General features: G+C 40.1%; 1 protein-coding gene across 2 annotated transcripts; it reads left to right on the top strand.

Moving 5' to 3' along the window:
- The first annotated feature begins 8,594 nt into the window (after positions 1–8,594).
- On the top strand, positions 8,595–25,653 carry Htatip2 (HIV-1 Tat interactive protein 2). Of its 2 annotated transcripts, none has more exons than XM_026405290.2 (6): positions 8,595–8,692; positions 9,142–9,328; positions 11,041–11,148; positions 19,749–19,886; positions 23,669–23,730; positions 24,466–25,653. In XM_026405290.2, exons 2-6 carry the CDS (start codon positions 9,179–9,181, stop codon positions 24,689–24,691), a joined length of 684 nt encoding a protein of 227 aa, XP_026261075.1. In that variant the 5' UTR covers positions 8,595–8,692; positions 9,142–9,178; the 3' UTR covers positions 24,692–25,653. The 2 variants fall into 2 exon arrangements, with proteins under 2 accessions (XP_026261075.1, XP_026261074.1); XM_026405289.2 differs by lacking the exon at positions 8,595–8,692 and adding an exon at positions 8,703–8,852.
- Positions 25,654–26,972: the final 1,319 nt, after the last annotated feature.

Here is a 26,972-nt window from a genome sequence, read left to right as displayed (position 1 = left end):
GTCTGGATAGTATGGAATTAAAATTAATAGAGACTGATCTCTTAAGTATGATAATTGCAAGCACTCCGCAAAGGTTATCTCATTTAATCTTCACAATACCCATTGAGGAGGAGCTGTTATCATTCCATTTTACAGATAGAAACTAGGGCATAAGGAGGTTAATTGATAGAAAGTGGCAGAACTGAGAATTGAACCTAGTTGTCTTATGCTTAACCGTCACAATGCTTCCTCTGAAGACTTAAATGGGTGAAGAGGTAAAGAGTATAACAGAATTTAAAATAGAAGAAAAAAGCATGAAAATTTTAGGTTCTGTTGTTACTAATGAGTTCAATAGAAAATCATCAGCTCATCTCTCCACCCACAGCATTTTTACACACTACCAGCATACAGAAAGCAATTGAAAACTATTTGAAAAGGAATTAATTCATTACTAGGAATCTCTGTTATTTTCTGTACTCTTCAACATCATTTATTTATTTTAGGTTTTTCACTTGTGAACTACCCCCTCACCATTGGAAGTTTAGTATTAAATCAACATGCATAGCTGTTCCATTCTTTAATAGTAATTTTTTAAAAATCAAGATAACTAATTATGAACTATTTTCCCTTTTCTTTTTCTTTTTCTTTTTTTTTTTTTTTTTTTTTGGTGTGTGTAGGAACTGGTGATTGAACCCAGGGGTGCTTTACTACCGAGCTAAGTCCCAGTTCTTTTTATTTTGAGATAGGGTGTTGCTAAGTTGCTGAGGGCCTCATTAAGTTGCCCAGGCTGACCTTGAACTTGAGATACCTCCAGCCTCAGTCTCCCTAGTCATTGTGATTACAGGAGCCCACCATCACACCCAGCTAAGCTTCCTTATAAATAAAGTTTGGGGAATTTTCAAACACCAGTGATTCCGGTGAAAATACATTTCTACCTTCTCTAGCGCCCTCTAGTGCTTCGTAGCTGCAACTAATCAAGAGCGGAGATGCTGCCAGGAGTTGTGGGATATGAAAATAAACTGGATTTATTTTCTGCAGGATGCAAGTGCACTTGCACGTGCTTACATACTAAACATGCTTTTCTTCTCTGAATTTTACTTTAGTCAGTGTTTGTGTCAGGAATTGTAAAATATTCTTGAAACCTGGGATTCTTTAGTCTGCAAGGCTATTATTTACCCTATTAATCTGAATTTCCCTCAGTTTCTGCTCCTGGAGAGTCATACAAGCTGTGAAACGCATTTATGTAGTCTTTTTTTTTTAATGTGCATCTTAAGTGTCTTATTTGGCTAGACTGCTCTCTCCTCACTCTCACCGGTTCTTCCACTTTTCCTTTATTTAAAGGAGCCTTCCAGGCAGTGTCACTTGAAGTCAGCATCTGGCAGAGCTTTTTATTTCTAACTTGATGAAACCAGACTTTTGGGTTTTTCCAGTCCCCTGTGCCCCACAGGGCTCCTACATGTGACCGGGGAAAACTCACAGAGGCTCAGGAGGTGAATGCCAGTGGGAGAGGCGCATTCTTTGAATTGCCCTCCCGTTTGATGACCAACTCTTTCTTACTGGGTGAAGTCTGCGGTGCCTGGATTTTTCTTTTTTAAGGATGCATTCTCCCAAGAAGCTCATCAGACCCCAGCCAGTCAAACCAGGTAGCCAATCCCAGCAGCAAAAAGAGATGCAGATGTTTCAGATTCTTAGTCACACCCAAGCTGGAACCTATATTTCCAAGATGCTGAATAATTAGTAATATTAAAATTATTGATAATAATGACTGGCCCTCATTTAGTGCTTAGTATGCATCCAATACATTGCTGAGTACTTCACGGGCCATCAGACTGTTTTCAAGTCCCCTAGGAAGTAAATAATGTTATCACCTTCATATTACATATAATGAAACCAAGGCCTAGAGAGGTGACACTATAGTTTCTAGAGATTCTGTTTGATGTAGTTGTTCAAGACAGAAGACTGCAGTCCAAGTGCAGGGGTACTGCTTTCTAACTGGATTTGCATAGTAAACTGCCTAACCTCTCTGAGCCTTTTTTTTTCATATATTTTTTGGTTCATTATAATTGTATTTGGGATTATAGTTAATGTGCATACAATATAACAATATAATTTGTTCAATAACATTCCCCAATATTTTCCCTTTCCCTTCCTTCCCCCAAATGCCTTTTGAGATGGGGTGACTACTGGGAAAGAAGATGAAATTTCCAAGGACACAGTGGTGGCATCAGCAGGGTGCCCTTATCTAGGGAGTTCCTTGGCATATTTTCTCACTCTGCACCCCCTCTTTATTTATTTATTTATTTATACCCCAAAACCTTCCCTATGCTGCCTCCATTAAAGAGCATGGCTGTGGCTCACTACTTCACAAGTTATGCCACATGCTTGAATGTCATCTGTAAAATGTGAAGGGTTGACATGGTGACTCTCACTCTCCTTCCACGTCTAGTGTATAAAGTATGGAGAAATTGATCCATGCAAAATTTTTCCTTGAGCCCCTGCTCAGTACCAAACATTCTCCACAGTGCTGGTGCTCAGCCCTTGGAGATAGAAGTGGTGCTTGACCTCACAGAATACAGTCTTACTGAATTTATGAACACTGTGCTCAGCTACCTGCACTTGACCAAGGTCACACAGCTATTAAGTGGCTGGCCAGGATTCAAATCTACTTGTGTCTTACTTCAAAGTTCATGTTTTCTATCACATCAGGTACATGGGTCAGATTCCTGGCAGCAAATAGACTGCCAAATGGGATAACCAAAGGGAATTTAGTAAGAAATGATTTCCAAGGGTATAAAGAAAACCCAAGCAAGGAACGGGGCTAATGTCCTGGTGCTATCAGCAGCCATTAACACCCCTCTGAGAGGGGAGGTGAGGAGGTGGTTCCTGGAACCTGGAGAGAGTACCTCTATATGAAAGAGAGGACAGTCAAGCAGGAGTATGCCTTAATAGAGGGCCACTCCCAGCAGCCCTGTAGGGAGAGTGTGGGTGGAGGGAATGTAGACCCTAACCTCATACTCCTGTTTCCTTCAATCCCTGACAGTGCCTGCTATTGGTCAAATCCAATCAGAAGCCAGGGAACAGGGAGACTGGGTGGAACAGGACTCAAAAATCAGCTGTGCATTAACAGGTGGAAACTAGATCTGGAGGGGTCAATGGAAAATGCCAGCACCCAGTGTTTCCCTGACTTTTCTCATTCAGATAACACCTTCACGAATTTGTTGCATCCACTTGTGTCTGCTGTATCTCAACTGTACTAAGTATATTTTAAAATTTTTCTCACTTTTCTATATTTTACTAACTTATTTGGTAGTATTGGAAATTGAACCTAGGTCTCATATGTGCTTGGCAAGCGCTGTACCACTGCATTATAGCCCCAGCCCATATATTTTATATTCATAATAATAAGTACTAATAAATGTATGGATAATAATTAGGATAGTATGTCATGACATTAAGTAGAAAAAAATTAAAAATTTAATAAAGAGAAATCAAGTTTACTCCATTTTAAAATTAAACAGTAATCATAATCATTTATTGTTTGGAGCCCCTACCTGTCGTCTCTCCAGTCTCCCTATCCCCTACCCCATGCTTTCATCCCTCCATTTTAGTCATTCAGGTTTTTTTTTTTTTTTAATCTCCTCAAAACCAGCCATACTCTTGCTTACAATAGGGCCTTTACACAGGTTATTTCCTCAGTATCTCATAAATGAGAAAACATATAGGAATGCCAGGGAACCTGAATAACACAACAAATATGGTACTATCTGCCTAGAAAAGAAAAAGAAGGAGAAGTAGGTGACTTTCCTGAGAAGATTCTAGAATTGCACTGGTACTGCTAATGATTTCATCATTGGTCTGGATACTCAGATTCTTGCACTAAAGTTTAACTCTTTGATCTGAGATGACATATTTAACAGACGTATGGCTTAGTTTCTTCACCTATAAAGTGGAAAAATAATTAGCATGGAGGCATAGAAAAATAATTAGCGTGAGCCCATGTGCAATTAGCTCTCCACCCTAACTTTTCTGAATTACTATTGAGAATATGATTGATATACTCAGGTGGCTACCTACATTGTTGAATCCAGTTTGTGGCTGAATTTGTTCTGAGACAAAGGTAAGTTACAACAATTTTCTTCTAGACACCTACCTATGCCAAATCCAGCTTCTCTGCTCAACCAGATTTCTTAGTCATGCTACATTTATTTATAGCTCTCCTTTAAAAAATATCCAGCATACATATTCATGAATAGATAGGGTAAAATTGGAGACAAATTATGGCCACTTTTGATGTTATTTGACAGCCATTTTCCTTTCTTCCTACAGTAGTGACTTCTACTTTCCTTCCTCCTCTGTCCTCAGACATGTGGAAGGAGTTTGTCCCACAGTGATCATCAGGAGACTCAGTTGGAACTAAGGAGACTTTTGTTTGCAAATTTTCTCTTTTCTGTGGATCTGATTATGAGAGAATGCACTTGATATCTTGAGTAACCCATTCTCCCCCTCTCTCCATCCTATTCTATACTCAGAGGAAAACTGTTCTGCACAGTATTTAGGTTCCACTGGGCTTCTAGTTGATTTCAGCGATGAGGAGTATCAGCAGGAGGCCAGAGGACAGAAGAGTGAGGCTGGGATATTCTTCTCCTGACTCCTCCTGTGTGGGTGTTAGGGTTGGATACGGATTACCTCCCAACAGTTCATAGGAACTTGGTCCCCAGTGTGGCAATGTTAATAGGTGGTATGAGCCTTAAGAGAAGCAGCCCAGTAGGAAGTCATTATTTCATTGAACATGCTATCTTTGGAAAGGATTAATGTAGTTCTCAGGATACCACAGTTAGTTTTCAAGAGGGGGATTGTCATAACAGAGCAAGACCTACTCCTCCCTGCTCTCTGGCTTCTGGTCTCACCATGGAATCTTTTTGCATGGATTCCCATGATGATGATGCCTTGGGGCCCTAACCAGAGCCCACTCTATACTGTTTAGACTTTGTGCCACAAAATTGTGAATTTAATAAACCCATTTTCTTTATAAGGCTCTCAGCTTCAAGTGTTTTGTTATAGTAATTATACAGTGATGTTGCTGCAAGTTGTCTGAAGTGTTCTACTGAAGACCTGAGCTCCTGAGAGATGACTCTCTGTCTAGGTTTTGGTAACCAATCTCTGCTGCCTTCTCAACCTTCAATTTTATGCTTTCCTCAGATTATCCACTTTGAGTGCCTTGTCTTTTCTGCATTTGATCCTAACTAGACAGAGAACGAAGTTCTGGGCTTACTCACAGTCTTTGGGATATCTCATGGGGTTCAAGAATAAGACTGACATGAAGTAGAGCCAAGGGAAGGAGAGGTATAGGGTCCTGGCCCTATTGGCTGACCGTCTGACTCTGGTCATGCCCAAAGATATCACACTCTGATTTGTAAATTACATGAGCCTGTGTGTTTCCTTTTCTATCGAAAATCTTGAGTTGGGCTTTCAATCACCTGAAACAGAATCTTAAAATATAACTGAAAGTATAGCTCTAAAATGAAGACATACAGATCCATGATCCCAAGAACTCTAAATTTTACCTAAATACAATCCAGTCTCCATAAGACCCCATCCTACCTCAGATCCTGTTTTCAGAGTTCTCTGAGATTCTTTCTTACACATCAGGAGTATCCTTACAATATTTACTGTCTTGACCCAAGTTAACATAAGTAAATCGCAGTTCCTTGGAGTAATAAAACAGTCCCTGTTTTACAGATAGGAAAATAAAGGCCAAGATATATGAAGACACTTTATCCAAATCAGAGGTTCTGTCAAACCTGGACTTGGCAGGCAGGTCTTTGGGCCCAGGATCTCTCCATGCCACCTCAGTTTCCTTATGTTCCCTTTCCCTTCTTCACTAGGCTTTTTACCCCCTTCTCTGTATGGCCCTGTAGCCTAGGTCACGTCACATTATCTCAGCATCTTAATGAGAAGGTGCCATCCATCAATGAAGGAAAGCCCAGGTTTGTCTTTCTCTGAGTTTCCATTTCTTTTTTGTATATTCATTTGGTATTTAGCATGACTACCCTATGAAAATCTGGGGATGTTTTATAATGTTTAACCTGTACTTCCATTAAGCTTCCCAACTATATATGGACTGCCTTCCTATGTGAGAGGAAATATATCTGGTATTTGATTCATCTTTGAAAAAAATCTATATTGCCTAGCACAGTATCTACTTCACTTTAGATGATCAATATATATCCATTGACAGGACTGACTAAAAGGATCTTACATTAGGTAAAATGCTGTCTAAGCTGTTGTAGAAAAATTACAGAAGTTTATTTCCTCTCCATTGCCCAGAGGTGGACAGGCAGTCTCCAGGGAAGGTTAACAGTTCTGCTCTATAAAATCATCCAGGACTCAGGTTCCAACTTCTTTCTCTATTAACCTCAAGGTTGTTTTTCTCCTCATAGTCAGTGCTGTTTCACCGGTGTAGCATTCACATTCTTTCTATCCTAAGGAAAGGAGAAAAAAGAAAATGAAGGGAAAGTAGGTAGCCTCTCTATTAAAAAGTGATCCAAATTTTCATGTATAATCTTTGCTTGCATCTCATTGGCTAACTTTTTGTCACATGATCACACCAGTTTACAAGTGATGCTGGGAAATACAGCATCTAAATGGGCAGTTATGTGTTCTAATAAAACTCAAAGCTCTGTTGGTAAAAGAGTCATTTGACTAATGAATTGTTGAAATTAAAAGATTGCTAATACTAAGTGAGTAGGGGTGTGAAATTGCACATCTACCTTAGAGAACTCTTTGGTCATTTCTCTTCTAGCCATTTACCTAAGAGTAATGGAAACATTAGCCCACAGAAAGACTAGTACAAGAATGTTCATAGGAACCTCATTCACAATGGCCAACAATTGGAAACAATCCTCATGTCCATCAAAAGCCAATGTTTAAACATGTGAGATATTTATACTGAAATAGTGGAAGGTGACTCAGCAATAAAAAGGATTGAATTTCTGATACATGAAACAACCAGGGTTGACTCACCCATTTGGCATAATAGGCATAATTCTGAGACCCATGAAAATAGCTTTTAGATTGAAGAAATATTGATTGTATAATATTGGAATATCCATCTTTACAAAAACACATGCAGATGAAATAATTCTTAAGATGTATGTATATATATATATATATATATATATATATATATATATTTTTTTTTTTTAATGAAGGAAGGGGCCCATGAAGTGCTTAGGGCCCACACAAGTCATAATGCAGCCCTATGAACAACCAGGATGAGTATTTAAATGCAGGTTAAACAGAAAACCGAGATACAAAATAGTGCAAGCTGTACAATTCCATTTAAACGCAATTCTAGAAGCGGCAGAACTAATCTATATTGAAAGTAATCAGAAAGTGGTTAGCTCTGGGGTGGGGAGAGGCTCTGAAATGGAGGGATGAAGGCACTCTGGAATAGCAGAGAATGTTCTACATCTTCTATATCTATGTTCTATATCTTGGTTTTGGGTAGTGTATTTTGATTTATGTACGACTTTCTAAAATCATAGAACTGAACTTTTAGGATCTATACATTTTGTTGTATATTATGCTACGATTTTGAAAAAGAAAGAAGGGGGAAGGGCACTAGGGCACAATTAATCATCTCTGTGACAGATCTGATAAATGAATTGCGAAGAGGTGTCAGCTGAGGAGGTTTACTGTTGCATTTGGGCACTTAAACAAAAGAGTCCACACACTGTGAGAAATGAACCACTCTGCTCTGTACTGTCTGTTTTTGTTGTTGTTGTTGTTGTTATTTGTTTTAATCACAGCAACAGATCTAGTTGGCTTAAGAAGAAAAAGAGCTTATTGTCAGAATAAGAGGAAGCATTCAGGACACCTTCAAATCAGAGGAAAGATCACGCCAGAGGCAAAGCAGAGGAAACATCAGGCCATCAGATCACTTGGGGGCTTGACCATCTATGCCTTTGTCACCATCTATGCCTTTGCCCACCTAGAGAGATTCAGCTCAGGCTTTCACGCATCTTTTCACAACTTCCCCCAAAGCGGAAAAACCAGTATGGAAGCATCTGATTGGCCGGGTCTAGGTCAGGCCAACATATAACTCCCAAGGAAATAGGAGTGGGAATGTGTCACTCAGTTTCTAAGCTTGGAGGTGGGGCCCCAGCATGATCAGTGTTCACAGCACAATCCGTCTACATTGTTCATATTCTGGCTTTGTCATTCTAACACCTGTCCAGGACTTTCAAGACCCAGGACAGGCCTAATGTGGACAGTTATGTTCCAAACCCCTGATCACACTATGGAGTGTGACCCACAGTCTTTGGTGTGCAATACCATTACCGCTGCAATCACCTAGAAACAGGCCAAGACCTGGGTGGAGGTTGGATGGTTATAAATTTTTGACGTGGTGAATATAAGATGAAGATTTTCAATAGACAGGCCCTCAATACACAGCTTGAGGGGCCAGTTAAGGTCAAGTCTTGGACGTCTTCTGGCTGGAGCTTGTGGGAGCTGAGCCCAGACGGTGGGGAGGAGCGAGGGAAGGCTGTTCCTGAGGATTCCATCCATCACTAGCAAAGGATCTTCCCAGGCTAAGGCGCAGCCTCCGCGTGGCGCACAGGTCCTCGAGTCCCCGCGCCCTTTCCGAGGTCCGCCCCTTAGGGCGGGGCGAGGCAGCGACGCTGTAAAGTCACCCGGAAGACAGAGCCGGGTAGGTGCGGGCTACGGCTTGGCTTCTCGACCCCTGGGCTGGCGGCGGAGGCCTGCCCGATGCCCGGGCCTGCAGCGCTGAGCGCCGCGGCGGCGGTGGCACTGGTGGCCGCCCTGCTGCTGGCGTGGCGTGAGGAGGCGGGGCCGGGGACCGGCCCCAGGTAACTCCTCCGGGTAGGGGACCGAGCTGGGCCCTGCACTCTTCCCGGGACCCTGGAAACCGCGGGGAAAGAGGCTGGTGGTGCCAGCAGTTTGTGGCACCTGGACAGACCAGCTCGGTCCCCTTCCGAGGTGTCTGCTGGGGCCATTGGGAGGCGGCTAAAGTGCCGCGCCCCGTAGGTGACTCAGCACTTTCCCCTGAGCTGGAATGACAGCCCCGGTCCTCTGGGGTAGGGACGGGGCAGTCGTTTAGCATCCTCAGATCAGCACCTGTGGATTTTTTTTTCCCAGCAAACCCAAGCTGCCGAAGCTTCGGGAAGACTTCAAGATGCAGAATAAATCCGTCTTTATCCTGGGCGCCAGCGGGGAAAGTGGCAAAGTGCTGTTAAAAGAAATCCTGGAACAGAACCTGTTTGCCAGAGTCACTCTGATTGGCCGGAGGAAGCTCACCTTTGAGGAAGAAGCATATAGAAACGTGGTGGGTATTTGAGCTAGGAATCGAAAATGTAGCCGCATCGATTTTTTAAAGATGAACGTATTTCATGCCCGAAGGTTGAACCTTGCTAGGCCAGTGGTGGCAGCCAGAGAAACTGATCTTTGAAAGTTCCTCCAGGGAGCCTGCCTTGTAGGCCTCCCTTCACCATGTGTCCTTGAGCAAAGACTTGACTACATCTAGAACTAATAAAGTGGGACCTACAAGGTAAGGCGGGTAGGAGAGACAGGAAAACACTATTTTTAGTTCAGACAAGCTGGTTTCTGGGAATGGTCCTGCCAAACCTTGGCGGTTTTCTCAACGACTTTGCTTATTTTGTCTACCTGGACACTTCACATTAATGTTATGAGAACCTGAAAATGCCTTGCAGAGTGGGAAAGATCTGTGGCAGTGAACAGTGATCTCCTTGGGTACAAGAATCTGCCCTGGGCTGGAATTGCAGCCCAGTGGTAGAGCACTTGCCTAGCACGTGTGAGGTACTGGGTTCCATCTCAGCACTACATAAAAATAAATGAATAAAATAGTTGTGTCCATCTACAACTAAAAAACAAACAAACAACAACAACAACAACAAAAAACTGCCCTGCCTGACTTCCCAGGCTTGTGTCTATAAACATTATCTTCACTGTAAGTTATACTTTCAGTGTAAACAGATGATATACCAGACTTCCATCTGATGATAATACTCTAATACCTGAACTCTGAGCTTCCTGAAGATTCTTTGCTCCCTGTGTTATCTTAACATGTGTTATCTGTGAACTGCAGCAAATTGAACAAAATGGTGTGCTCCTGAGACAACTGTAGAATTTAGTCCCACAGGTTTCATTGGAGGAACGTTCTGAATAATAAACGCACTCACCAGTAAGTGTTTTTGAGTCTCCCAGGTTTATACTCAAATCATGTTGTGAATGTTTTTAGTCCATCAGGACTGGCCTGTTTGAAACAGACGTGTTTTGCTCAGGCTTAGATAGGTGTTAGATGGCCTTCATAATCTAGTTTCTTGAGCAGTGTGAAAAATTCCTGGTAATTACAATTTGAGATTGAGATCTGTGCTTTGAGAGTAGAGTTTGGGTGGCACATCTTTTGTGAAGATCTTTTTCTTCAGTGTTATATGCAGTGTAAGGAAAATTCTTTTGAAAGAGTTGATAGTAGTAAAGGGAACCAACATTTTATTTAAATTCCTGGATGATGAAACTTCTCATTTTCTTAAATTTATTCACAATAGACTTAAAAAGTTAGGTGCAGGTGCTTAAATTTCAGTGGGCATTAGAATTCCTGTGGGTGCTTGTTGAATATACAGAGTCTGAGTCAGAAGTATTGGCATGGGATCTAGAATTTTTTTTTTTTAAGCACCTTCTGGCTGATTCTAATGCAGGTAGCTCGTGAGTTGGACAGAAGGAGAGATTATCATCCACATTTTGCATGTCTTTTTTTTAATCTTTCTATAATAAATTAAAATTGAATCTGATATTAGAAATCTGGATCACCTCTTGCTCAGTTATATGTACCAGAGATACATATGTGCATGAGTGATTTTCCATTCAGACCAATTGCTTTTGACTGGGAGAAAATGAATTTGCAAATTTTAATGTTAAGTGGTTAGGTCCTTCCATAGTGATCTATAATTTATTCTTTAAATCTAGAGGAGATTTCTGTTTTTTATATATGGGATTATATATAACTGTGTCCTTGTCTAGAATCAAGAAGTGGTGGACTTTGAAAAATTGGAAGACTATGCTTCTGCCTTCCAAGGTCATGATGTTGGATTCTGTTGCCTGGGTACCACCAGAAGCAAAGCTGGTGCGGTAAGGAAGAAATATGCTTTTTCCTTTTTTACTGGCCAGTAATGTCAAGGATTTCTTTTTGCTTACTCTTTTTCTTTGTGCATTTTGTAGTGTTAAATGTAAATAAGCTCTTATTGTTTAAGATTCCATGTGCTGTCCTCATTTTGTTGTACTTTGAATAATACTGATAAATTCATCTTTCTTTCAGGCCTGAGTGCTGGATACATCATAAATATTCACATGATCTTGCTGATAGCAACTATTGCTATCATTACAATATCCCCTGACTAAGGCAAACAGTATCTGAGTAAACGTAATTGACTCATCGGCAGCGAGCTTTTTTCCTCCCTTCCATAATAAATATTTTAAACTTGAAGCATCCCCTCTCACTTGAGTGATTTGCTTCAATTCATTTTCATGCCAAGCCTTAAATTCGTGGGATAGAACATTGGAATAAAGAGGCACGATTCAGCCAGCCCCCAGTGATGACTCAGCCTTCAGCAGTGATTCAGCCCCAGTGATGATTCAGCCCTCACTGACGCAAAACTGTTTTAACACTTTTTATTTTCTTTTTAATGCTGTTTTAAATTGAGTTGGCCTCTGTCCAGAAGTCATAGTTTACTACATAGTTAAAAGTCATGGTTTACATCCTGGGCAAATATTAATACGTCTTCTTTAATTTATAACTGGACTATAGTTTTTCCCTCTGGCAGAATTTTCTTCCTGGAGCCAAATGTTTCTATTAAGTATGCAGGGCCATGATTCTGCCGTGGGACTTAGTATAGGTTTATAAACCAGGCCCTTGTAACCGAATTGTTAGGGGATCATGTGGTGAAGTACTGTTGGTTTATATAAACCAAGTAGTTGTATTTCATTGGACTTCTAGGCAAGCCAAAGGATAATTAGATTTATGCTTTTGGTCAAGGTGTGTTTCCATATCTTTTGCAGTTCTGCATATCTGCACTAGAACGCTATTGGGTTTTGAGCTCTATGCTGTGAACTGCGGTTACAGAGAAATTTGACTTTCTGAGCAATTGGCACATTATGTATCCCTTCTAGAAAGGGTCATGTTCCTGCTCAGCAGCTAGGACAGTCTTTTTTGCCCCTAGGGACCATCATAGCAGTGTGCCCTTTAAAAAGCATCAGAAAAACTTTTGTTCTTGTGCTTTGCAGGTTTCACTGTCTCAAGTGCCAACCTGGTTTTGGTGGTGACTCAGCAAAATTAAAAAAAAAAAAACTGCATTAAGCATAGAGCAGTTGATTTTCATGACATTAGGCAATTCTTGTAGAGCGCTCCAGGGAAAATTCTGAATTGCTTCGATGCGTTTACATTGTGTAATGCAATTTTAATCAGAGAGACTGAGTGTCTTCACTGTTGAGAATATTTTTTAAATGGGGTTGGTTCCCAACTTCTTAGGCCATGAAACTCTTCTTTGGTCGTCCTGTAAAAACAATTTGAAAATATGAAAATAAATAATAAGTAAGCATGGGAAAAGATTAGTAAGCCAGCTAGGCTCAGAAATAAGTTAGGATTTAAATGGTTATGAGGATAATGGCAGAAAGTAACCTGACACTCCCTCTAGGAAAGGCTTTCTTTTTTTTTTTTTAACTAATTTGGATTGGGTGCAACATTCATTTTTGAGGTTGTGATAACTAGGCATTTTAAGGGGTGACTAACATGGGTAAGTAACAATAGTTGTCTAAAGGGGGCTTGTGGGATTGTAAACTCATCCCTGTGAAACTTTTCTGGGCCAGCAGCCCTCTCTGTACCTATGACAAAGCTGGTGACCAGCCAACTGTCATTCAGGAGCTGGTTTGTAATTGGATCACCATTATGTGAGGTGTCCCCCAAAAGCTCATGTGTAAGACGATGCAAGAAGGTTCAGAGGAGAAATGATTGGGTTGCAAGAGTCGTAACCCAATCAGTGAATTAATCCCCTGATTGGGATTAATTGAATGATAACTGAAGTGATAGTGTGTGGCTGGAGGAGGGGGGAATTGGGGCCTGGCTTTGGGAATATATTTGTATCTGAGAGTGGCTGGTTCTGCCTGCTGGTTCCCTCTGCCACACTCTTCCACCCTAATATTCAGCCTCAAACTTAGAGCTCTGAGGAATGGAGCCCGCCTTCTATGGACTAAGACCTCTGAAACTGTAAGCCCTCAAATAAACTTTTCTTCCTTTAAAATTATTCTGGTCAGATCTTTTAGTTACAGTGAAAAATCTGACTAAAACAAACATCTTTTATTTTGCCTTTTAGCAATCTGAGTTTATAGTAGAGAAGGAATTCATGGTTTCTGTCTGCAGTTATTGAGATCTTCTGAGCAATCAGCTGATTTCCTATGCTCACTAGTATATTAGTTTGCTAGAGCGGCCATAACAAAGTAGCACTGGGTGACTTAACCAACAGAAATTTATTGCCTCACAATTCTGGAGACTAGAAGTCTGAGATTAAGATGTCAGAGGGTTGGTTTCTTTTGAGTGCTGTGAGGGATGGGTATATCTCATGGGTTTCTCCTTGACTTGCAGATGGCTACTTTCTCTGTGTATTTTCACATGGTGTTCATATTTTCCCTTTTCATAAGGACATAAACATATTTGATTGGGACTGCCCTATGCAGTACAACTAATTACTTCTATAATGTCCCTGTTTCCAAATAAGGTTACATTTTGAGGTACTTGGGGTTAATACTTCAACATATGCATTTTGGAGGAATATGATTTAACCTATAAAATTCAGTCTACTCTGATTTCTGTTGGAAAAATGCTAGAGTTAAGCCTATTAGCTTTCTTCAGTTGTTTTGAAAACCATTTCCTTTAGTGGTGGCTAGTTATGCTACACTTCCCTTTTACAATCAGGCCACAATAGTCTAGTCAGTGTGGAAGCTCTCTGATTTGGCCCTGGTCTAGATCTGTTGGACCTGAATCTCTGAGGTTGGAAGCTTGGAATATGTATTTTTAGCAGGTTGCTTCGGAGATCCTGATACAACCAACCTTGCTCTTACTGGATCTGCTTTTGGGAGACACTGGGAACTGAATGTATTAATCCTCTTCACTTGCCTGGTAGTCTAAATGGGCTCAGCTTGCTTTAGTGAGTAACTTGTATGCTAATGAAGGTATAGATACCCTTTGAGAACCCAATTGACATTGGCCTTGAAAGAAGACCAAGACTTAAAGACAACACTGAGCATAATACATTTCCCTTTATTTGTCATAAGAGAAGGATTTGTTTGGTGAATTTGAATGGTTTGGTGTTCATTTGTTTCTTTACCTATTAGGAACAGGCTTCAGCAGTCCAGGTTCTTAGATTCTGTTGAATGGATGATGATTTTAATATAATTAATGTAGCCATTGTAATATTTATTAAGTATCATTAGAATCTCATGGCTTCTGATTCTAAAATAAGTCTTCTTCTAATCTAGTTTGCAAACTATGGAATGGGAGCCTAATATAACCTGTCACCTGTTTTTGTATGGCCTTTGTAAATTAAGCATGCTTTCTTATTTTTAAATGGCCAAAAGCTTCCAAAGAATGTCATGCCACATGAAAATATAAAAAATTCAAATTTTAGTATCCATAAAGTAAGTTGCTCATTAAGGTAGAGCTGTAGATGTAACAGAGGCTTGCAAAGCTGATGGTGTTTATTATCTGATCCTTTACTGAAAAAGTTTCCCCACCCCTGTTCTAATTGCTCTTGTTCTATTTGATGTCCAGGAGGGGGCTCATGAAGTAGTGAGGTCTTAACTGTTTCAAAGGACCCAGTTCACAGACCTTATTCAGAAACTAGGTAGATGTAGAACCTTGAGGATGTTGCTTAGCTTCTGTGGACCACCACCCTGTCTATACTAGGCAGGAGGAGACCACTGAAACTCCTTTCAACTACAGAGTTCTGTGACTCTATGCATCATAGAGAAAAAAAAGGACTCAAATGAAGGTACTGACTGACTCAGGAACCCTCAGTGTCTGTTTGATTTTATTTTTCTATCTGGAGGTCTTTCTCTAACCAAGATTGTCCTCCCACCTCTGTGTATAACATGTAGAGATGCCCTTCAGGACACAAACAAATGAGGCTCAGATTATACCATACTTTCTTTGTCAGTATCTCTGCTCTCTGATTTAAGTTTGGATTGAAAAAGGAGTGGAAAAGAAAGAACTGGAAACAGAAATATACCTGAGTGAGACCCTTTACAGAATGATAGATCCTCCTTCTTAGGAAAGGACTCTGTGCCCTTCTGTAGTGATTCCAGCTTGCTTTCTCCTCCTGTGAGTCAGCACTGAAGTGCCTTGTTAGGATGTTGTTCTTAAGTGGCAATTTTTTTTTTTTTTTTAGTTGTAGTTGGACATAGTAACTTTATTTTATTTATTTATTTTTATCTGGTGCTGAGGATTAGACCTAGCGTCTCGCACATGCTAGGTGAGTGCTCTGTTGCTGAGCCACAACCCCAGCAATATTGCTAATGGTTTTCAGGTATTAGTAAAGAAGACTGGAAGAAATAAAAATCTGGGCTCTTTGAATTTTAATTAGACTTAAAGTAAGAGTAATTGTAGAATTTCTCTTTGGATGTCTGTAGATAGTCTTATTCTGAGTCATAATACATTGTATGCATTGTTTTGAGTGGGTGCTGGGAAAGAAACTTATAGTGGAAACCTATTTAATTAATTACTTTTGCTAGAAGGAACTGTGATTCCTACCTTAGATTAGAACACTGGCTATGGAATTGTTAAAGACACAATAAAATAATGAGTTAGTACTCTGAGAAGAGTCTGTTCTCTTGTGGTTAGGGAAACAGTACAGTTTTTCTGAAATTGTGTTGCAGGGATAATATTTCATTTTTTTAAAACTTCTAACCAGAAGAATAAGAAAGGGAATTAATAAGATTTTAAAGATGGTTCCTTCTATCTGTAAGGAGGATCTTCCTCCCTCCAAAGAAAACTGACATGTTTTTGACATCTCCTAGTCAATCACCCACGCTCCTACCTCAGTTTGATTTCTAAGTCCCTTAAAGCTGTTGACCCTTTTGCTTTTGAGTTTCATTCACAAGCTAAAAGCCCATGCCATCAGGGTGAGGGAAGTGAAATTTAAAATTTAGTGGGCTTGGAAAAATGCGTATTTATAATCAGCTTGAGGGCTCAGAGGATTTGTGAAATCTTTTTGGATTAACAGCCATTGATTGCTCATAAAACAATATTTAGCTTTGTTCAGAGGACGGCAATGAAGAAAGGTATGGGCACCTTGTCATCAGGGCCCATTGAGCGGGGATGATGGGCTGAGGGTGGGGGTCTCTGCAGTAGCGTGGGTGCTCCTCCTTCAAGGAGCGGTTGTCAGTTGTTAGCCAGGCGGGTGAAAGGAAGGACGCTAGAGTCTGATGGCTTGGGGTGGTATTGATGTGCCTTCTTTGGCTAATCAGATTGAAAGAGTCCCATGGCATTTATGTCACTTTAATTTTCATCAAACAATTGGAGACGACAGAACTCTATTAAAGAGAGGTTGATCCAGAACTAAAGCCAAATAAATTAGGGTCTCAGTTTAATCAAATGATCCTCTTCTGGCTCTGGATTAAGTAAGAGAGACAGCGTCGGTCTGGAGGCTTGCGATTGGCTGACTCTTTCTCTTATTTTTAAAGGAGTTGATGAAAAAAAAAACATTTTAACTGAAGTAACTATAATAATCCTTCCAAGCCTTTGTGCTAATACAACAATAAAAAACACAAAATTTATTTCACTTGGCAACTATGTTATTTTATTGTGAATAACAAACCTGTTATGGAAACCACAGTGCTGTGATTTGGAGTGAGAGGAAGAAATAGACATGGAAGAGAAATTCAGTTAGAATTTTCCTATGTAGTTTTGGGTTTTTCTTGGCACACTTTCAGCACGTCTAAAATCTCAATTTGGAGAAAGGCTCTGATAAGAAGTGCTTTCTCTGTCCCTCACTTTCTCTCTCTCTCTCTCTCTCTCTCTCTCTCTCTCTCTCTCTCTCTCTCTCTCTGTTGGAGTGTGCTAAGTGTTAAACCGGGTTTGCTTCAACTGATATTAAAAAACAACAACATGAGTTTGAGTCATCGTTTAGCTCAAGCCCACTTAGGAGTGATTGTCAGAGTATACAATACAAAAGAAGATGGTGATGACTCTTGGGTAAAGAGATGAGTTTATATTACCTAAAATAGAGGAGAAAATTCACATTGCCCTGCAGGTTGACCATAGAGTTAAAAAGGTACTGGTGAGTGATGAGAAAGGAGGACAAAGGGAGGCTTTTACAGTGCTAGTAAAGTTCTATTTCTTGATCTGGGAGCTGGTTACAGAGAATGTTCAGTTTATGAAAATTCATCAAGCTCCCTACTCATAATATGTTTTCTTTTATGATATACTTCAATACAAAGTTTAAACATTTTGTTTAGACCTATTATTATAAAATTAAAATTTCGTATTAGTTTCTTATTGCTGCTGTAATAAATGACCTCAAACTGAGTGGTTAAAAAAACATAAATTTATTATATTATAGTTCTACAGGATAGAAGTTGGCATGGATTCTACCGAGATAAAATTAAAAGGTCAATAGGCTGCATTTGTCTGGAGGCTCCAGGGGAGAATTCATTTCCTTTCCTTTTCCAACACCTAAAGGCTGCCTACTTTCCCTGGCTCATGGTCACCTTCCTTCATCTTTAAGGCCAGCAGTTTTGGGGTGGAGCCTTTTTCACATTGCTTAACTTTAACCTCCTCTGCTGTTTCCCTTTTTCTAGTGCCCTATGATTACATTGAACCCATAATAATTATTTTAAGGTCAGCTGATTAAAGTTAACTTTAGTGGCATCTGCAACATTAATTCCCCTTTACCATGTAGTCTGACATAATTATGGGGGCTTAGGATGTGGCACTCTTCAAGAGACCCTTATTCTGGCTACCAGAATTGTAGACTTACGTTTACCAGCTAGAGAGAGTGTGGAATATAAAGGAACACAGATACAGTGGAAAGAGCACTACTCAGAGTTGGGAACCTGCACTCTGCTCTCAGCTCTGTCACTCCCTAGCCAGTAGTTCACCCACCACTGGATCTTATTCCATCTGCATAATGAGGGGTTTGGATGTGGTATTTCCTAAGGTCTCTTCTAACATTTCTAAGAAAGACACACATTGTCAATGCCAAATTAAACATTTAGAAACCAATAACTACCTCATAAGAAGGATTTAATTTAAGAAAGTCCTTTGGGCAGTAATCTTATCTTCAGATTTGGAATCTCCTCACTGTAAGACCTAATTATATAATTGTGACATTCAGCTTCAGCAGGCTTTTAGTTTCTTCAGTTGTCTCCAGTTTGGGGATGGCAGAATTGGGGGTGGTCCCAAGAGGTTGGTAACTACAGTGGAATCCCCTTTTCAGGTAGAAGTGCATGTCCTTCAGTTGGGTTCTGGCAATGGGTCTATATTCTGGTTGCATCATTCACTCCTCCTCCTTCCATGGCTATTAATTCTGTTCTTTGAGACCAGATTTGCCTTTTCTCTGCTTTCCTCAGATTTTTATTCATCCCTTCAAATATTTTTGAAGCATCAGCCATGTGGTAGGCATATGCTGATGCGGACTTGTGAATGAAGGAGAAAGACTCAGCTTTTGTCATCACTGGATTGAGTCTAGATCTGGGGTCTCCAAACATTTTTGATCATATGCCTATCAGTATGAAAAACAATTGAGAACACATTCCTCACTGATGTCTAAAGTATATGGCAAAACGTACACAAAGATCGAAAATTAAACAGACTGTTCTCATAGTGCCTAGCAAATGGCCTTCATCACAGTTTGAGACCCTACCATGTTAGATTTGACACAAAGAAGAGCAGACTGAGAGGTGGTTCTAAGGTTGTAAATGTGAGGAGAGGATCAAATGCAGGAAACAGAGAAGTGGCTCAATTGTAACATAAGCTTAGACCTCTGGAGGAGGATCCTCCGGCAGACATTGGTACCTGTCTTCTGCTTACAACCTAGTGAAGTTATAGGGGATGAAGGGGTCAAGAAATTTTTGTGGTTAGGCCGTTGCTAGGGGGTTGTCAGGGAAAGGTCCTTGTGGTCATGCTCATTCTTCTTTGTGATGGTCACTGTTCCACGTTGAACAGGGTATTTCAAGATTTCAATCCCAGGTAATAAGTTTCGTTACAGGGTATTGTCTGGGGTTTAGGACAGTATGACTGTCGTTTGGGTCAGAGTGTCTGTGGGGTGACAGTTATTCTAAGGTGGAGGATATGTTTCAAATGGTTTTGCTTAAGTCAAGTTCTCCCTAACAGTAAAGTTACTGAACAACAAAGAAATTGTAACTAAAAGCAGTTTCTCAGCCTGACCTCATTGTTCTCTTTGCTCCTTGAGATTTATTGAGTGTCCATGCTCCAGTGTCATGGTTCTTATTTTTCTGTCCAGCCTTGCTGCTAAGGCTGGTGTGTCTATTTGGAGGGCCACACTTGGAGTCTTTCCCAGGGTCTAAGCCTGACTTTCATGTATTGCTTGGATGCATTTTATTTAGATCCCCATCCCACACCCCACACTCATCTCCTCCAAACCTGCCAACCAAGCTAGGTAGTAATCTTTAAAATGAAGTTGCAACATTTTGGAAATAACTCACATCCTTTTCCCCCTCAGGAGGGATTTGTTCGTGTTGACCGAGATTATGTGCTGAAGTCTGCAGAGCTGGCAAAATCTGGAGGGTGCAAACATTTCAATTTGCTGTCTTCTAAAGGAGCTGATAAGTCAAGCAATTTTTTATATTTACAAGTTAAGGTTTGTACACATTTCTACCTTTACTATACTTTGGGCTAATTGACAGTACTAAATAATACAAAATACTATATAATATTTAAAGAGCATTAAACACATTATGTTATACATTTTCCATAGCTACAGGAACTGTTTTTGCAGTAAAATATTTAGGAAGCAAGAGTAATTTGAAAGATAATTTCTGATGTCTTCCCCCTTATTAATTATCCATTGATCGGGGGATGGGCTATGGAAGCTCTACCCCTGAATGTCAGCGAGGCATCTTGGCATTGGAGGAGGCTTGGAGGCAGTGAGTTTTAAACTATTCCCTTGGTTTCCCTTATGGCAGAGAGGAAGGAGCTTTGATTTCTGGAGATTTGGGGACATTTACCCTGAAACATTCTCCTAATTACAAGCTCAACTTTCTTAAAAGTCTTTCTTTTTTAAAAGATTCATGTACAGACAAGCATGATGGCACACACCTCTAATCCCAGTGACTTGGGAGGCTGAGGCAGGAGGATTGCAAGTTCAAAGCCAGCCTCAACAATTTAGTGAGTACTTGAGAACTTAGTGAGACCCTGTCTCAAAATAAAAAATAAAAAGGGCTGGGAATATAGCTCAGTGATAAAGCACTCTGGGCTCAATCCCCAGTACAAAAAAAACAAAAAACAAAAAAACAAAAAAACCCCACAAAACAACAACAACAACAAAAAACACATACATTTTGCTATTCTCAATACAATATATATCCTTGCTTATTTTAATAAAGTTTCCATTTCCTAATCTTCCAGTGAAATTGTTGCTGCAGGAAGTGAGACCATGGTTTTACATTTTTGTCCTTCCTGATGCACTCTACATGCCTATAGTGTAAGAAGCAGGGCTGTAGTGTTTGGACAAAGATATTTCCATGGGAAATCTTTCTACAGAAGTCCTCTGGCTTCTGCTTAAGTACCTCACCTTGTGTTTTAGTCAGCCTTTTTGCTGCTGTGACTAAAGGATCTGACCAGAACAATTCTAGAGGAGGAAAAGTTGATTTAGGGCTCACAGTTTCAGAGGTCCATAGGCATTGAGTTCCATTTCTCAGGGCTCCAGGTGAGGCAGAAACAACATGGCAGCAGAGTGTGGCAGAGGATAGCAGCTCACATAGTAATCAGGAAGCAGAGAGAGAGGGAGAGAGAGAGAGGAAGAGAGAGAAAGAGAGACTGATTCCATGCACCAGATACAAAACATATACTAGAGAGAGAGAGAGAGAGAGACAGACAGACAGACACACTGACTGACTCCATGCACCAGATACAAAATATAAACCCAAGCCACGCCCCAATTCCCACCTCCTCCAGCCACAACCCTACTACTTCAGGTACCACTCAGTTAATCCCTATCAGGGGATTAATTTCACTGATTGGGTTAAGACTTTTACAACCCAGTCATTTCTCCTCTGAACCCTCTTGCATTGTCTCACGTGAGCTTTTGGGGGACACCTCACATCCAAACCATAACACCTTGCTCAGATCCACTTGTCAAGTTCCTATCTTGAGGTGAGATCAGCTGCTTTGTACATGCTAATTGTTGTTTGAAAATAACAAAAGCAAGCCCAGTCTTTCTTTGGCATTGTTATCTTTAAGATATTTGGAAATTAAAGTTGACTTAATTGTATTTTTACCACACACAACACTTTTAAGTCCTTGTACCCTTCTTTATTAGTTTCTGTTTCTTCTTTCTGCTTTTTTAAGGTATGGAGATGGAATCCAGTGGCACTCTATTACTGAGTTATATTCCCAGTCCTTTCTGTTTTTTTTATTTTGAGATGGGGGTCTCACTAAATTGGCAACACTGGCCTGGAACTTGAAATACCCCTGTCTCGGCCCCTGGAGTTGGTGGGATTACAGGCATAAACCACTGCCCAGCTATCAGTTACCCTGGTCACTTTGCTGAGTGAACTTTACCATGTTGTTATATTGGAATTGCAGTGGAACTATTGCCTTTCATTCTCTGGAAACAATGTTATTTTTAAAAAAAATATTTTTTTGTTGTAGGTAGACACACAATATCTTTGTTTCATTTTTATATGGTGCTGAGGATCAAACCCAGTACCTCACACGTGTTAGGCGTGCACTCTACCACTGAGCCACAACCCCAGCCCCTGTTATCTTTTTAAAAGAGAAATATTACTATTTGAGTAACTATCTTTGTCATGTATTGCTCACGATCAGTTTGTGATTAGGAATGTTTCTAGATTTTTTTTTTCATAGAGCTCAGAACTCATAGCTAATCAGTAGCTCTCCTATCCAAAAATAGTATTTTGAGGCAGATGAAGACCAGTGAGCCACCAATGAAGTTAAATCAACAATGGAAAAGTTTCTGGGGAATGACACTGATCATATTATGTTATGTACATGTACTAATATAGCCTAATGAATCCCACTATTATGTACGATTATAATGCACCAATAAAAGGAATAGAAATATTTCAGTTTAATGGTTAGAGTTTAGAATAATACTTAAAAGAAAAAAAATTTTTAAATATTCATATTGGTTCTGAGAAAGATTATCAAACAATTTTTTTACTCTCATTAGCAAGAAAAACATTCCTTTTAGGAAAGGAAATATATACATTTGTTCATCTTTAAAGATAAAGGAATCACTACTACCTACTCTGTGGGTTGTCAGATTCAGTCAGACAAGAAAAATAGCAAACATTGTGTTCTAAGGGTTTTTCTGTATATTTGTGTGGAAACTGAGTGTCATGATCTTAAGATCACCACTGATAGTGATAGGGCTGGGACCCAAACCCAGGCAGTCAGATGCCAGTGCATGTTGCTAGGCATTAGGCAATGAGTAGTCTTTATCATTAGTACATGTGGAAGGACCTAGCACAGGGCCTGAGCTATGACAGAGCCTTAGCAAATATTACTAATGCCAACAGGATGGAAAGAGAACTTTTTGTTCACTGAAGTTGACCTGCATTGCCTGCAGCATGAGTTTATGAGTTAGATTAATTAAAAGTAATTACAACCAAACTGTCATCCCAGAATGATACTAGACAACATAGCTGTGTCTAGAATTTGGAAAGATGATCTTTATTGAATAATCCTTCAACTACTGTGTGTGTTATTTTGGTGTTTATCATTTATGTTCTCAATCTACTGTGTGTGAATTCTCCCTCTTTTCCAGTTTTAGAAGCTCCTTGATTCTTTAGGAGCATTTGTTTTACTCATTATCTTTTTAAACTGCATTCATTATGGAGGCCTGGATCAATCACATACTTTCATGGGTATGCTGCTGATGTGGTGGGGGAACTGTTGGGGTGTGGAGCCAGAGCACTAGACTGGCCTCATGTTCTATGTCTATAAACTTCAGTTCTTCATCTGTTTAATGTCTATATGTATTTAAAACATTGTCTATATGTATTCTCACTGCCTTTTGAAACTTGCTAAGAAGTGAATGATACAGATGGACATCTATGGGATTACTTCTAATACAAAAGAGGTACTCAGTCTCTACTAGCCTGCAGTATTGATCCTGAGCTTAAGTGAGATACTCTAGTGATATCTCTTTTAGTGTCAGAAGACTGACTGACTGACCATACTGCCATCACTCATTCAGCAAACTGTTTTTCATTCTCTACTACTTGTCAGGATTAAATAATTTCTTCCTTAACTTCCCAAGCTCTTTGGAATCTAAATTGCTAGATAAGGATTTAGACCTGCAGAAGCTGATTATCTTTAAAACTCCAAATTATTCTCTCTCAAGCTTTACATGAATTTATCTTGATTAAATACTGAAAGCATGCTTTTTCTTACCAGGGAGAAGTAGAAGCCAGGGTTGGAGAATTACAGTTTGATCGCTACTCCATATTTAGACCTGGGTAAGTATGCACGTTACTCGAGCTGGTTAGTCCCTGGAAGCCAGTTTCTCATTTGGAGAGGCTGACATCCAAGATGCCTGTGATAGGAAGGAATTAGGTGGGGGCGTAGACTGCTTCTCAGAAGGACCCACCTTTTGGCTTTGAAAGAAGAGAGATTCCAGGGCTAGCTTCAGAATAATCTGGACCTTCCAATGTGGCATTTGTTGCCTACTTTAAAAAAAAAAATTTAAATTCTGTATTATTAATATTTTTTACTTTCTTTTTAAAATTTATCTTCTGCATCAAATAAATCCATATATAAACTGGTAGTATGCTCAGACTTCTGTAATAAAATTCCACAGCCTGAGTAGCTTAAACAACAGACTTACTTTTTCATGGTCTAGAGGTTGGAAATCCAAGATCAGGGTGCCATCAAGGTTGGTATCTGGTGAGGCCTCTTTTGACTGACAAATGGCCACCTCACTGTGTCTTCACATTGCCTTTCATGTGTGCAAGGAGATATCTCTGATTTCTCTTTCTGTTCTTATAACATTGGCAGTCCAATGGGATTAAGTCTAGCTCATCCTTAAGATCTCATTTGAACTGAATTACCTCCTTAAAGGCCGGACTTTAAATGTTACATTGGGCATTAGGGCTTCAACCTCCAAATTCTGAGGGATACCGTTCATTTTAAACACTCACTATGGTCTGGATGCAAGTTATTAGAACTTTCCCTGCTTTTCTTTTTCTCCTTAGAGTTCTGTTATGCAATAGGCAAGAATCTCGCCCAGGTGAATGGTTGATTAGGAAGTTCTTTGGCTTCTTACCAGACTCTTGGGCCAGTGGGCACTCTGTGCCTGTCTTGACTTTGGCTAGAGCAATGCTGAACAACATGGTGAGACCAAGTGACAAGCAGATGGAAATTCTGGACAACAAGGCCATCCACGACCTGGGGAAAGCTTATGGTGTTCTCAAGCCATGACCACACTGGAGAAGCACTTTTGACTGCAGACCTCAACATCTATCACTAAATCTGTAATTTCATGGCCTTGAAAGAATTTGTGTGCTTTTCCTTGGTTGTTTGACTATTCTCAGCCACACAGATCCAATCAGGACATGACTTTGCTCTGTATTGGTGGCTTATGGCCTGATTATACATGTGGATCACTCAGGAAGCTTTTGAAAAATGAGATTTATAGGCCCTGTTTCAAATCTTCTGAATCAGAATGTGGGGGATGTGGGCATAGGAATCTGTGGTTTTATTTTGCTTAAAATTCCTCTGATGGTTATGGGAGAGAGCTTTGAGACACTCCTCTGCAATCACAACAGCAGTGTAACCCCTATGTGCCATGCAGACGAATGCTGTGGTAAAACTTGACATTTTTGTTCTAATTAATAGCATATAACTGAGTAAGTGAACACTATGCCTTTACTACTACTTTAAATATATAATAAAAAATTAACAGTTTATATAGTTCATGGGAGAATTAAATAGGGCAATGAAAATAAATGCACAAATCCTGGGTGCCTCTTCAATGGTTTGAAAATATTAGTTGTATTAGTGGTGATGGGCAGCTTTTGGGCCAATGCAGTGATATAATAACAGCTATCATTTATCAAGTGCTGGCTATGTTCCAGTCCTTACATATATCATCTATGCTTTAACCTTCCAAACAATCCTTATAAAATGATATTGTCCATTATCACCTTTTCTCCTTTTTTTTTTTTTTAAATTCTTATATCTTAGATGGGGAAACTGATGCCTTATTTAGGGATCCACAGCTGAAGACCTAAAACTAGGAAATGGCAGAGTCAGGATTCTAACCCAGCTCAGCCTATTAACCACTCAACAAAAGAATCCCGTGTCTGTATATTTCCAGGTGGTTCCAATGAATTGTTAGTACATGTCATGGATGAATAAAGTTGAAATATTTGGGTTCTTCATTGGTCTATGGTCCTTATTATTAATCAGGATGTTCACATGGCGAGTAAGAATCTATGGCACTGAACTTCAAAGGGCTCAAGGTACTGTACCTCTGAAACTATGGCAAGGGAAAGGAAGATGCACAAGGAAAGGCTAAAGCCAAGAGGAGCACATGGTGCTAATTATCATGGAACAAAGGAAGGTGGTAAAATTTGTCTTATGTGACAATTCGGTCAGCTGTTTTCCTATTGTATGCCAACTATATTTCAAACTTCAGTGGACACTGGAAGATAAAGGCCATCCCCTTTAATAGCAGGTATACATTCTCAGAGGAGTTTGGGCATTCCCGATGTCATTCATTCAGAAGACAGGTATCGGCTAGTGCAGGGTGGTATCTTCAACTGTGAGATTTAAGGAGAAAGCATATCCTGCCAGTGGGCTTCCCTAGCAGCTGAACTTTGCAGACCCCAAGTATATTTTGGTGGTAACAGGCATGGGCTTCAAGAAGTGAGGGAGACCTTAGGGGTACCCATGAAGATATGCTGAGCACTGTGGGCTCTGAAAGCAGACAAACCCAGCAGATGGGTTCTATCATTTCTTTACCCACAAACCTTCAACAAGACTTGTTCAAACTTGCATTCTGGTCTCAATAGTAAAGTAGGCTGATGGAGAAGGATCTGTTTTCATCTTTGGAGCAGAAAGAAAAGCAGCCTGCTCCCAAAGTCCTGCATTGTGTTGAGATGTGAACTTCAAGGAACAAGGCCCAATCACCCCTCCAGAGGTCAGCAATGAATGATTGAATTGTTACTAAGGAATTAAGTGCATTTCCTCCCACATATACTGAGAAAATTGGGCCTTGCTGGACAAAGAGTTTATGTTGGAAGAATGAAGGGGAAAAGTTGGCTGGGTGGCTGGGATGTATAGTGAAAGGTTTTTAATTCATTAAGAAAATGCTAGTTTAAGTTCTTCTTTTCCTATAGTTAGTTATTCCTTTAATTTCTTTCGCCTAATTACTCTGGCCAGTGCTTCAAGAACTATGTTGAATATAAGTGGTGAGAGAGGGCATCCCTGTCTTGTTCCAGATTTTAGAGGGAATGCCTTCAGTTTTTCTCCGTTTAGAATGATGCTAGCCTGAGGAAATGGATGGCATTAGAGCAGATTATGCTGAGTGAAGTTAGCCAATCCCCCCCAAAACAAATGCCGAATGTCTTCTCTGATATAAGGGGGGTGACTCAAAATGGGGTAGGGAGGAAGAGCATGGGAAGATTACCTCTAGGTAGGGAAAGGGAAGGAGAGGGGGAATAGCATGGATGGTGGAAGGAGACCCTCATCGTTATAC

This window comes from Urocitellus parryii, chromosome 4 (assembly GCF_045843805.1).
Source record: "Urocitellus parryii isolate mUroPar1 chromosome 4, mUroPar1.hap1, whole genome shotgun sequence".
In the NCBI taxonomy this organism is placed as follows: domain Eukaryota; kingdom Metazoa; phylum Chordata; class Mammalia; order Rodentia; family Sciuridae; genus Urocitellus; species Urocitellus parryii.
The sequence above is the reverse complement of the archived record's forward strand: the minus strand, read 5'-3'. Positions and strand labels throughout refer to the sequence as shown.